This window comes from Monodelphis domestica, chromosome 7 (assembly GCF_027887165.1).
Source record: "Monodelphis domestica isolate mMonDom1 chromosome 7, mMonDom1.pri, whole genome shotgun sequence".
Taxonomy (NCBI): Eukaryota; Metazoa; Chordata; class Mammalia; order Didelphimorphia; family Didelphidae; genus Monodelphis; species Monodelphis domestica.
Genome location: NC_077233.1, coordinates 13,269,843 through 13,283,174, shown reverse-complemented (window position 1 = coordinate 13,283,174; position 13,332 = coordinate 13,269,843). Strand labels below are relative to the sequence as shown.

Below are 13,332 nucleotides of genomic sequence, written 5' to 3'. Positions count from 1 at the left end.
TTACTTAATGTGTGTGTGTGTGTGTGTGTGTGTGTGAAATTGGGCAAATGACTTTCCCTCCCTGAGTATATCTTTTGTAAAATGAGGTGCTTGAACTACATGATCTCTGAAATCCTATCCAAAACTAAATCTATGAGCACTCTAATCCTCTTAGGTGTTTATTCTGTCCAAAATTGGATTCTATAATTTCAAAAATGTTTCTGTCTATAACCCAAATCAGAAAAAAAGTAGATTTCTGGGTTATATGTGTGTCAAGGAAGATTATCCCTTCCCCCTCCTGAGTAGTTTGACCGATCCATCAAACATTCCTGACATAACACAATTTTGCCAGGTTTGTGTCTGTATATGTGCGATACATCAATAAAAGTCAAGATTTTGGCCTTCTTGGGGAAGAACCAAGAAGAGAACGAAGAAGGAAAAAGTTGAGAACAGAGCAGCAAAGTGAAGAGAGGGAGGAAGAGACTGGCAGGCTAGGGACCACATGGTTAGGCTACTTATAGGAATGATTGTCTACCCTTCCCAATAAACTTTATAAAATATATATCTGGGTAGAAATATTATTTCAATTCTTACAAAGTAGTGACTAGATGGGACTTTAGGACCTTTAATTTTATTCTGAGAAGTTTTGAGTGAGTGCTTAGTAAAGCTTAAGAATAGAAACTCAGTTGCACCTTGCTGCATTCACAAATGGTGAGAATGCTGAGAATGAAATGCTGAGAAAAGGAGCAGAGAAACATAATCATCTAAGTGCATCTTCAGATGAATTGGTGAGAAAACTCCCTCCCATGTGTTTTGCCACCCCTGTTCTTTTACCATAGCCCAGGGTGGGTCAGTAAAGTCCTGGCTGGAGCACAGCACAGCCCAACCCCTGACTTCCCCAGGTGTGTGAAACTACTGGCTTGTACTGCCACTTTGCTCAGCTAGGTGCTGTGCTGAGTGAAGAGACACCACTCACATTAATCCTGGGGTAGAGTTGGGGGCTCCCTGGGGCAGTAGAGAAGGGAAAGGATACTTTTTGACCAAAACAGAACCGGGGACCCAGGTAGTGGAGTGACTGCTTTATATTAAAGGGCAGGATTCAACATACCCCTTGACAGTTTGACTTTCCCAGGTGCAAAAAATGCAGACTCTTGTTTCTTCCCAGCCTCTACACTCTCCCCAGGCATGCGATCAGCATAGCCCAGTACATGGGAACACCCCCCTTTCCAAACAGGACTGAGATTTTACCCATTAAATTAATCCTAGGGGTCCTTCCAGACTGTGGACTAGGATTAGGTGCTCCCTGCCCCTCCAATTTTGAAAAAAATGTGACTGTTCACTCTGGGGGAGGGGAAGGGATTTAACTCCATTTTTCTTTCCCTTCTCCCTTCCCCTCCAAAACAATCCTTAAAACTGGGCTAAGAGGAAGTGTTGTTTTTTTTTTTGGAATTATTTTCTTTCTTCCCTTCCCTCCTTAGCATGTTTCTTCAGATTGCATTTTTATAAGGAAGTTCTCTTGGAATTTTCCTCTGCCCTCCCCCACCCTCAAACTTTCCTTGCAGACTGCCTGTCTTCCTTTAGCATATCAAAAGCCACATTTTCTCAACCTTTCCTTGCAGAGTGCCTGCCTTCTTTAGCATATCAAAAACCATAATTCTTTTCTTTCTCTTTATCTGACTGCTTGCTTTGAGAGGTCTTCCCACAGGTGCCTTCCACACTACCTGCATTTGTAGCACCACCTACTGTTGAGAATTAAAACTGTAGGAAAATAAAAAGAATTCCTTTGCTATGGCTACTAGTGATCTAAAATAATGCTATTAAATTGTAAATTAAAAAATTATTAATAGGAAATATTAATAATATTGAATTTAAATTAAAACCAAATTTCTAAAATTGAACAAAGCCAACATTAAATCAAATTAATTACATGCAATATTAAGGAATAATTTTAGAATACAATAGTATATGTAATACTATCAATAACAATATTTATTAATTTTCAATAAATATTATTAGTCACTCCTATTATTAATCACTAATAGTTATTATTGATTATTTATACTTGTTGTTTATGGTTTGTGGTTGTTAATTATTAATAACAACCATAATAAATGCATATTATTAATAACATCATCAATAATTATAATAACTGCATGTTGTTATTAATTAATTAGCTTTTTGTTTTAAACATCCTCTTATTGCCTTTCACAGTAACATTGAAGAACTTTGTGTCTCCTTTTTTTATGTTTTAGGAACTTTTCATTGTTTAAGCTGACCATTTAGCAATACTCAGACTAGCTTAAAATAAGACATACAGACAATATGGGACAGTAGACAATATGGGAAATACTGCAACACATCAAGGGAAATCAGGAAATATTCCTCCTGATTCACCCCTGCATACCTTTTTTAAATTCCTGGCGTGATCCCAATCTACCTAAGAAGAATTGGATGGCAAAGAAAGAAACTAGAAATCTTTGTAAGGAATGGATGGACATGTCTTTTACCTGGCCAAAATATGGCTCTTTTGACTTCAAGATCTTAAAATATTTGAAGTTAGCCATTAAAACAAAGATTCCAAAGATTATAAATACTGGTTCTTGTGGGCATATCATGTTGATAAATTGACCATCCCCTCCAGTGAGGAAACCATTGTAGCTTAACTCCTTCAGTGAAATCTAGCAAGAAACACACTCTATCATCCCACCCCCTCCTCTCCACCCCATCCAGCCCCTCCCCCATTCCACTCCATCCTGCCCCCAGTCTCTCCCCATTCCTCTTCATCCCACCCTGAACCCCAGCCTCAATCTTTTCAATCTGCCTCCCTACCTATTGCCCAGCCCCATTCAATCACCCCACCCCCTTCCCCTACCAGTCTCACCACAATGCACTCCATTGAACTCCAGAACACAGGCCAATCATCAGTTACCACAGATGATACTAACTGTCCAAATTAGCCTACTAGGAACCTTGAAGACTTGAAAAGAGTGGTAGTTTATGCTTTTGAGGGACATAAGGAAAAGGAGAAGGAGAACACTGATTTAGTGGCAGCATTATGGAAGGAAATAAAGGAACTGACTGCTAAACAGAGTGAGAAGGATAAAGAGAATGCTACTTTAGTAGAGACATTGAGGAAGAAAATAAAAGAATTAACTGAAAAAGTTATAAAGGTAAAGCAAGGAGAGATCATAGCTCCCTTACAAGAATCCACAAAACAACCAATAACATGTTATTTTTGTGGAAAGGGGATCATGTAATTATGAATTGTAAGTAGAGAAATCAGGAAAATGGGGATAGAAGTTTCAGGAATAATGATAATAATAGGACAAATAGTTATTCCAATGAGGAAAATCAAAACTCACACCCAAACATCTGTACTCAGTGTGGGAACTCCCCTCAGTATGGTGGAACCTACAGGTGTGGGCAAAGAAATTGTGAGTAGCTTGACCTATTCATCAAACATTCCTGACATAACACAGTTTCATCAGGATTGCATCTATATATGTGTTGTACGTCAATAAAAGTCAAGGTTATGGGCTTCTTGGGGAAGAACCAAGAAGAGAACAGAGAAGGAAGAAGTTGGGAACAGAGTAGACAGGTGAAGGGAGGGAGGAAGAGACTGGTAGACTAGGGATCACATGGTCAGGTTACTTATAGGAATGATTGTCTACCCTTTCCAATAAACTTTATAAAATAAATGTCTGGGTAGAAATATTATTTCAGTTCTTACATATGACAAATAAAATGGAAGACTAGACATTTTTTCTTAACCTCTTGGGCCTTTCTATAACAGAAATTATGTGCCAGAGATAAAGCAATTTCAGCTATCTCCATGGGCCCAAGATACCCAGAATCTTTAAAAAAAAGTGGTTAAAAACCCTGTAAATTGAAGTACCTTCCCCACCAATACCCATTATACTATGGGCAGCAAAGACCCAGGGACCTGAGCTTGTATTAAAACGAAACCCACACCTATTCACCTTTCCCTCTTACTAGTCTCCTGGAGATTTTGGTCCCAGGTAGTTGAAGTTGCCTTTATTTATCTTGGAAACCAACTGCCTGCTGCCATTTTCACCATCTCTGCCTCCCTTTTCTCACCCTATAATGGTACCCCCCAGACCAGACCTCCAAAAACCAGATTCTCCTCCCTCATGTAAGTAATCCACATAGCTTTGGAACTCTTACCATAGGTCTGAACTGTCCTGATTAATAAATGAATGTAAACTCACCTGACTCACTATATCTAACTGGCCCCAGACTATAGTTGATATTCATCCACCATGGATAACTGGCCACCATCCCTGCCACCAACTGTATAACATCCTCCCCTCCAAATCCACACCCAGCTTCTCACCTCCTGCTCTGGGATCAGTAATCAACTCCATACTAACATTGCTTCTGGAAAGACATGGCAATCACATGCCCTATGGCTCCCTGCACTCATCATACCTATAACTCCTCTAGCCCAAACTCTCTCCCCTGCCACTCCTCTCTATGTGCTGTATCTCCCTGCTCATTGAAGGCAGGACTGGCCTCACTTTGGAATTTATGCCTTTATCTATATATCTATATCTATATCTATATCTATAGTCTAGTGCCTGGTTCCTACTAGGTACTGAAATTTTTTTTCATTCATTCATTTTGTTCTGTTTTTCCCAGAACAAAGCTCAAGGAGAAGTAAATTTCCAGAAAATTCTCCCTTCTTCCCCATAGACTCTCAGAATCCCTGGTTACCATTAAACCTCAGTTCCCATCCCACCTTCTACAAGGAAACCTTTCCAGGTACTCCCAGCATCTAGATTAAGGCTTAGGTTATGACCAACTTTGGCAGCTGGTGAAGGTAGAAAATGAATTACATTGACATATAGTTATAAAATAATAAAGAAACTGTCCCAGATCCTGGACCCTGAACCTAGGTTCGTGGATCCCAGATTAAGAAACCCTGTGCTAGAATATTTGTGACTTTTTGTCTACTCCTGATACTGTCAGCAACCCTTGTTAGAATGTAAGATCCTTGACAAGAAGAACTTTTTTTTGGCCTTTCTTTGTACCCTTAGCATAATGCCCATTGAAAGCATTTTATTTTTCCTCCAATTATGTGTAAAAACAAATTTTAATCTTTTTTAAAATTTTGAGTCAAATTTTCTACCCTCTTCTCAACTCCCTGAGATGACAAACAATCTAAGACAGATTTTATATGAATAATAAGGTAAAACTTTTTTGTATTAGTTATTTTGTGGAAGACAACTTAAACAAAACAAAAACTAAGCTACAAATGCAGAAGGAAAGTGAAATATATTATTTTTCAGTCTGCATTCAGACTCCATCAGTTCTTTGTCTGGAGGCAGATGGCATTTTTCATCATGAGTCCTTTGGAATTATCTTGGATCACTGTATTACTAAGAATAGCTAAGCTATTCACAATTGTTTATCATACAGTATTGCTGTTATTGTGTACAATGTCCTCCTGAATTCATTTTGTAGTAGTCCATGTAAGTCTTTCTAGGGTTTTTTTGAAATCATCTTTTTTATCATTTAATGCCCAACAAATGCTTAGTAAATTCTTGTTAACTGATTGATTTCGTGTGGCAATTCTCCACGTACTTAAAGACAGCTAATATATTCTCTGAGCCTTCTCTTTTCCAGACTGGCCATCCCTAGTTCCTGCAACTAGCCCTCATTTTTCATGGATTCAAGATCCTTCCCACACCTGAATGCCCTCTCCTGGATACTTTCAGCTTATGAAAGCCTTTACACTTATAATTGCACACAAATCTTCAAACAAGATCTGACAGCTAGGTCTGAGTACAGTGAGACTTATCCTCTTTCCTTGGAAGTTGTTTTTGTTCAGTTGTATCCAACACTTTCTAACTCTATTGGGGGTTTTCTTGGCAAAGATATTGAAATGGTTTTCCATTTCCTTCTTAAACTCATTTATAGATGAGGAAACTCGGGCAATCAGGATTGAGTGACTTGACCAAGGTCACATAGCTAGTAAGTGTCTGAAGCCATATTTGAACTCATGAAGAGAAGCCTTCATGACTCCAGGCCTGGTGCACAATCCACTGTACCATCTAACTGCCCTGGAAGTCATCCTTCTCTAAATGTAGGTCAAGATCACATTAGCTTTTTTGGCTGCTACATCACTCTATTAATTCATATTTAGTTTACATATTTTTTTTATACAAATTACTGACTAGGCCTTCTTTTGCCTTATATTTGTGACGTTGATTTTTGAATTGTTTAATTAGAATTTTCTCCCCACGACTCTCTTTCCTAGCATCCCATTTACATTAGTAAATGATTATTAAATAGTTAGTAAATGGGATGTTGGGAAAGAGAGCCGTGGGGAGCAAATTCTAATTATATAAAATCTAAATCTAGACATTTACAGTTATCCCTATTTCATCTTATTAAATTTATCTCAAGGTTCTCTCCTGCCAAGGTCTTTTGGGATCTTCACCTTTTAATCTTCTCTGTTAGTTATCTCTCTCTGATTTTAGTCACATGCAAATTTGACAAGTATACTATCTATGCTTTTACTCAAGTCATTGATTTCCAAAAAAATCTCCCTGGGACACTCCCCTGGAGGCCTCCTGCCAAGTCACATGGAACCATTAATGCCCACTCTTTGAGTTCAGACATCCACCCAGTTCTAAATTCATCTAACCGTATTACAACAGAAAAGAAACATTGCCCATTGCCTTGTTCTCTATGCAAGCCATGCAGAATTTCCGCTGTTCTCTATCCTGGTTGAAATTTTCAATCTTGTTTTTGTTTACCTATTTATGGGTATTTATTCCTCATTGCTAAGCTCCTCTGCTAAAACCTCTATGATCAGTTCTCCCTTGGTATAACTTGATAGCCCACTGCTTCATTTCCTTGGTCTCCAAATTTTACACTCACACTCCCCTCCAGATCACAAATAGTAGGAGAAACGTAAATTGAAAACTAAGAGTCAGACATGACTGAACAGCAACAAAAAGTTTAGAATGCTGCTTTGAGGTTGAGTCCCACACTCTGGAACTGGAAAAGATGACAAAAAGAGGAACCCTCAGTGTCAAAGAGACCATGGGAAGGCAGGCACATTGATGTATTTTTAATGGAACTGGACCATTTTAGACATCAATTTGCAATTATGCAAGAAAAGTGCCTAAGCTAGTCATATAACCTTTACCCAGGGTTCACACTATATAGCATATACTCCCCAAGGAAGTCGAACACAGGGACCAAAGTCCAATATATGCTAGAATATTTATGGTAGGAAAAAACTTAAAATAAGCTGAGCTTTCATCAACAGGGGAAAGCTGAAAGGATTATGATATAGAAATATAATGGGATATTATTATTTGATAAAAAATAATTAATGAGAAATCTGGAAATATCTGTATCAACTGAGAGAGAGTGAAATAATCAAACCAAAAGAATAATATACACAAAGACTATCACTCAGAGTAAATCCATCTCTGAATAAGTGGCAAACCATTGAGAGAGTCTGCAGAGAACAGGAAATGAGACATAACTGCCCCCTCATTGGCAGGAATGCGTGCGAAGGTGATGGAGAGTGGGTGCTAGGACAAAAATTTATATACATTTTCAGATGCAGTTGAAACAAGGGATGGTTTTGCTTAATTATTGTCCTTTTCTACAAAGAAAAATTCAAGTTAGAAGGGTAGGAGAAGAATAAAATAATTATAATGTGAAGATAAAGGGCATGAATAAAAAATATTTACTTACACTTCCAGAAACCAAGATGCCAGAGTAAGGAAGAAATACTCCAAGCTCATCCAAACCTACCTCTAAACAACCACACTTGCAAAAAATGCCTCAAAATGAATTCTGGAGCAGCAGAGCCCACAAAAGACAGAGTGAAACAATATTCCAGAACAAAATAATGTAGAAGGACCACAGGAAAGAACTATCTCCCTGGCAGAAGATGGGAGAGTAATCCAATTAAACACCAAATTTGAAATCATGAAAATCAAAGGAGAGATCAATAAAATTGAAAGCAAGAAAAATATCAAACTAATAAATCAGACAAGAAGCTAGTTTTATGAGGAAAAACAATAAAGTAGATAAACCATTGCTTAATCTGATTTTTAAAAAGAAAAAAGAAAACCAAATTACTGTTATCAAAAATTAAAAGGGAAAATTCATCACCAATGAAGAAGAAATTAAAGCAATCCTTAGGAGCTATTTTGCTGAATTATATGCCAATAAATCTGATCAAGTGAAAAGGATCAATATTTATAAAAATATAAATTGTCCAGATTAACAGAAAAGGAAGCAGAATACTAAATTATTATTATTTATTATTATAAATTATTATATATACAAATATATATTATTATTATAAATAAAAAATACTAAATATTCTATCTCATAAAAAGAAATTGAACAAGTAATTAATGAACTCCCTAAGAAAAAATCCCCAGGGCCAGATGGACTCACAAGTGAATTCTTCCAAACATTTAAATAACAATACCAATGCTGTATAAACTATTTCAGAAAATAGGCACAAAAAACAAAAAGGAGTCCTACTAAATTCATTTTGTTACACAAATATGGTACTGATACCTAAATCAGGAAGAGCAAAACCAGAGAAAGAAAATTATAGATGAATTTCCTTATTGAGTACTGGTGCAACACTAGCAAGGGGATCACAAGGATCATTCACTAAGAGCAGGTGGGATTTATACCAGGAATAGAGGACTGGTTCAATATTAGGAAAGCAATCAGCATAATTGACCAAATCAATAACAAAACCATGAGAAATCATGTGATTATTTCAAAAGATGGATAAATAGGTTTTGATGAAATAGAGCCCCCATTCCTATTTTTAAAAGCCCTAAAGAACATTGGAATAAGTGGAATATTCCTCAAATTGATAAGAATCGTCTATCTAAACCCATCAGCAAGCACTATTTAAAATGGAGATAACCTAGAAGCTTTCCCCATAATAACAAGAGCGAACGAAACCAGGATGCCCATTATCACCACTGCTATTCAATATTGTACTAGAAATTCTAGTTATAGCAATAAGAGAAGAAGAAATTAGAATAGATAACAAAGAACCTAAACTATTACTCTTTGAATACAATATGACGATATACTTGGAGAATCCTAGAGAATCAACTAAAAAACAAGCTGAAATAATTAACGACTTTAGCAAAGTTGTAGTATATATAATTAACCCACATAAATCATCAGTATTTCTATATATTACCTATATTATATATTATATGTAAAGACCTGCATTAAGAGATATAATGAGAAATTCCATTCAAAATAACTGTAGACAATATAAAATGCCTTGGAGGGGGGGCAGAGTCTACCTGTCAAAACCAACCCAGGAATTATTAGAACACAATTACAAACCACTTTTTACACAATAAAGTCAGATCCAAACAACTAGAAAAATGAATTATAAGACACTAGGGGGCTAAGTGAATATAGAGTCAGGCCTGGAGTTGAGAGGGCCTGGGTTCAAATTTGGCTTTAGACACTTTCTAGCTCTCTGATCCTGGGCAAGATACTTAACCCCAGTTGCCTACCCCTTACTGCTCTTCTGCCTTAGAACTTCATATCTATTCTCAGACAGGTTTAAAAGGGGAAAAAAGCACATTTTCATAGTTAGGCTAAGCCAATATGACAAAAATGACAATTTTACCTAAACTATATACCTGTTTTACCAAATTACCAAAAATTATTCCATAGAGCTAGAAAAAATAATAAAATTAATCTGGAAGAACAAAAGCTCAAGAATATTAAGGAAATTAATGGGGGGGGGAGGGAATGCAAAGGAAGGGGGCCCAGCAGTATCAACTTGCTAATGTAATACGGTAATCATCAAAACAATCTGGTACAGGCTAAGATACATAGTGATAAACCAATGGAATAGATTAGGTATGCAATACACAGCAGAGAATGACCTTAGTAATCTAGCATTTGATAAATCCATAGAGACATCTCACCATCTGACAAAAACAGCAAAAACTAGATCTAGACCAGCATCTCATACCATATACCAAGACAAGGTCAAAATGGATATTTGACTTAGGCATAAAGACTACTACCAAAAGCAAATTAGAGAAGTATGGAATAATTTACCTGACAGATCTACAGATAGGGGAGAAATTTAGGCCAAACAATCGAGTATTACAAGATATAAAATGCATAATTTTGACTACGTTAAATTTAAAAGGTTTTGCACAAACAAAACTAGTGGAAACTAGACCAAATGAAAAATAGAAAATTGGGACAGGGGATGGGGATTTTTTTTTTTACAGTAAGTGTTTCTGGCAAAGGCTTCATTTATCAAATACATACAAAGTCAAATATAATAAGAATCATTCTCCAACTAACAAATAGTCAAAGAATATAAAGATAAAGAGGCAGTTTTCAGATGAAGAAATCAGAGCTATCTATAGTCATGGAAAAAATGTTCTAAATTATTTTTGATTGCTGAAATGCAAATTAAAACAACTCTGAGGTACCACCTCATATCTAACTCATTGGCTAACATGACTTAAAGAAAAATGATAAATGTTGGAGGGGATGTGGGGAAACTGGGACACTAAGACATTGTTGGTGGATTTGGGAACTGATCTAACTATTCTTGAGGGCAATTTGGAACTACGCCCAAAAGGCTAAAAAACTGTTCATACTCTTTTATAGAGCAATACCACTACTGGTTCTGTATCCTATAAAGATGTAATTTTATAGTAGCTCCTTTTGTAGTGGCAAAGAATTGGAAACTGAGGGGGTGCCCATCAATTGGGGAATGACTGAACAAATTCTGGAATGTGACTGTAATGGAATCCTATTGTGCTATAAGAAATGATGAGCCAGAAGATTTCAGAAAAACCTGGAAAGATCTATATGAACTGATGCAGAGTGAAGTGAGTAGAACCAGGAGAATATTAAACATAGTAACGGCAATCCAATACAATGAACAATTGTGAAGAATTTAGCTATTCTCAGTAATACAATGATCTAAGACAATTCGAAAGGATTTAGGATGAAAAACGCTATCCACCTCCAGAAAAAGGTGGATAGATCGAGTCAATGAAAATCAAAGTCGACCATTCGCTTTCTTTTATTCATGTTTCTTATGTCTTCATCCACAACTTGACAAATATGGAAATGTGTTTTGTATAATAGCATATGTATAACTAATAGCAAATTGCTTGCCATCTCAGGAAGAGGAGAGGAGAAGAAGGGATGGAGAGATCATGGGTTTCAACTTTTAGAAAACAGATGCCAAAAATTATTTTTGCATACAAGTGGGTAAAAACTTTTTTTTTATTTTAAAGCACCAACAACAATGGTCCCACAGTAGTCTAAGAGGAATTAGTATCAGTATAACACCAAAATGTCATGAGTAACACCAAAAGCAGTTTTTCTATGGAAAAGGACCCAAAGCAAAGAGGATTCTCTGGGAGGTAAGTCAGGGCATCACTTCCAGGTAAATCCATCTAGACTCTGTGTATGTATGCCCAGTCACAGAAATGAACACATGTGTGTGCTAGATACATATGTATTTTAGATCAATGATCTTTTAAACTTACTATTAGTATGTAACTAAGGATCTATGACTTTTACCAGGACAGATAAGTTCCCTTTCTAGGATTTCTAATCTAAAAGAGTGGCCTGGGACATAAAGGGTGAGATGATTTGCCCAGAGTCGTGCATAGAGTTTATATCTAGTGTGGAAATTCATTTCTTGCATAATCCCTAACATAATTCCTTATTATTAAATTGGGGACGTACCAAGAGTATGTTGAATAAGAAGCTTCTAGGGTAAAATGTGTTTTCTTTGGGATTTTTTGGTAGTGACCATTGTCACCAACATCCAACAAAAAGATAAAAAGGTGACATCAAATGTCACATGTTACCCATGTTGTAAGAAAGTTTCAAGTATGCTTTGGACTAGAATACCTAAACCTCTTCAAATTCTAAGATTCTGAGATTCCTCAATCTTGTATATTAGGTGGCATTACCAAAATATCAGACTTCATGGGTGTACTGTGTATGATAAATGAATCACGAGCTTAATGTGGAGGAAAAATTACTCTTTTCTTCTCACCCCCACAGGGTCCAACAAAGAGCTGGACACATGGTTAAGACATGACTCTTCACTCAAGGTTTGTGATCAATGGGATGACCAACCATGATGGCAGAGGGCTAATGATCTGTGCTATGTAACTCATGATAGAGAGGCAATGGACTCAAGATGGAGATTTACATTTTTAATCATGAATAATGCAAAGATTTGTTATGAGAATTTTTTTTCTTTTTTCTTTCTTTTGAATTGGGGGGGTTGGAGGGAAAGAAAATTCTATTAATTGAAAAACAAAATTAGATTTAAAATGTTTCAATCAACAACAAAAAGGATTAATTTTTATTCTCAAATATACCAAATTCAAGCTTTTATACCTGTTTATAAAATTCTGTTTCCATGACATTCTGAAGCTCATCTTCAACCATAAACTCCTGATCTTCTTCTTCTTCAGCAAGGGGAGCTTTAATAAATGGAGCATACCAGGTGTTCAAATTCTCCTGTAAAGAGCCCAAGCCTGTGAACCCAAAGGAACTGTCCTGGTCCTGAGAACAAATTTTTTCCTGGTTTCTTTGCTCTTGGTTTATTCCTGATTCCAGTGGAATGATGTCTTTATCCTGAACTTTACATTTCTTGGACACATCTTTTAGCTTTCTAGACCTTTGCTTCCTGAAAGAACGGCTACAAAAGTGACCAATGGCATGTTTCACATAATAAAATGCCCGGCGAAAGCGATCAAAAGCAAGCTGCAGCTTGGTCTTCCTCATCTCTCCAGGCCCATTCCCTTCTTTTTCCTCAGAACTGAAAGAGTTGAGCAAGAGGGCAATGAAGAGATTGAGTACCTGAGAATTAATAGAAAGAAAGGTCACCTGAATGGGATTCCATACATTTGAGGAACAACAGTAGACAATTGACCATTGAAGGGTTTTCTGTGGCCATCTTGCCCAAGCGTCACAAAAATAGCAAACAGATGGCTCTTCATCTTTTAGTGAACACTCTTTCTTTTCTCTAAAAATATTTCTATTTCTATCATCAGAGAAAGGAAGCAGTGTCACCACAAAAATTAGGCTAAATTAGGCCAATTTGTCTAAGCCCCACATCAAAGAGATGAGAAAGCAGAAGCTTAGAGAGGTCCCACAGGAAACAATAGAGGGAAACCTGGAAGCCAGGCCTCCTAACTCTGGGAGCAGTGGTCTTTCTACCAGTCCATGAATAATGTTTCTTGTGTGTCATCCAACGAAAAGCAGGAGGCTTCATCAATTTCCTTACTGGCCAAGATATATCTGCAGGTA

The 13,332-nt window shown here is 36.8% G+C and overlaps 1 protein-coding gene across 1 annotated transcript in view; it reads right to left on the bottom strand.

Annotated features, from left to right (window-relative positions):
* The window catches only part of SCN11A (sodium voltage-gated channel alpha subunit 11), a 130,893-nt gene that overhangs the window by 66,445 nt on the left and 51,116 nt on the right, over positions 1–13,332 (bottom strand). Inside the window, exon 14 of the mRNA XM_056804223.1 lies at positions 12,418–12,882. Coding sequence (XP_056660201.1) covers positions 12,418–12,882 — 465 coding nt within the window. The remainder of the gene's footprint in view (positions 1–12,417; positions 12,883–13,332) is intronic.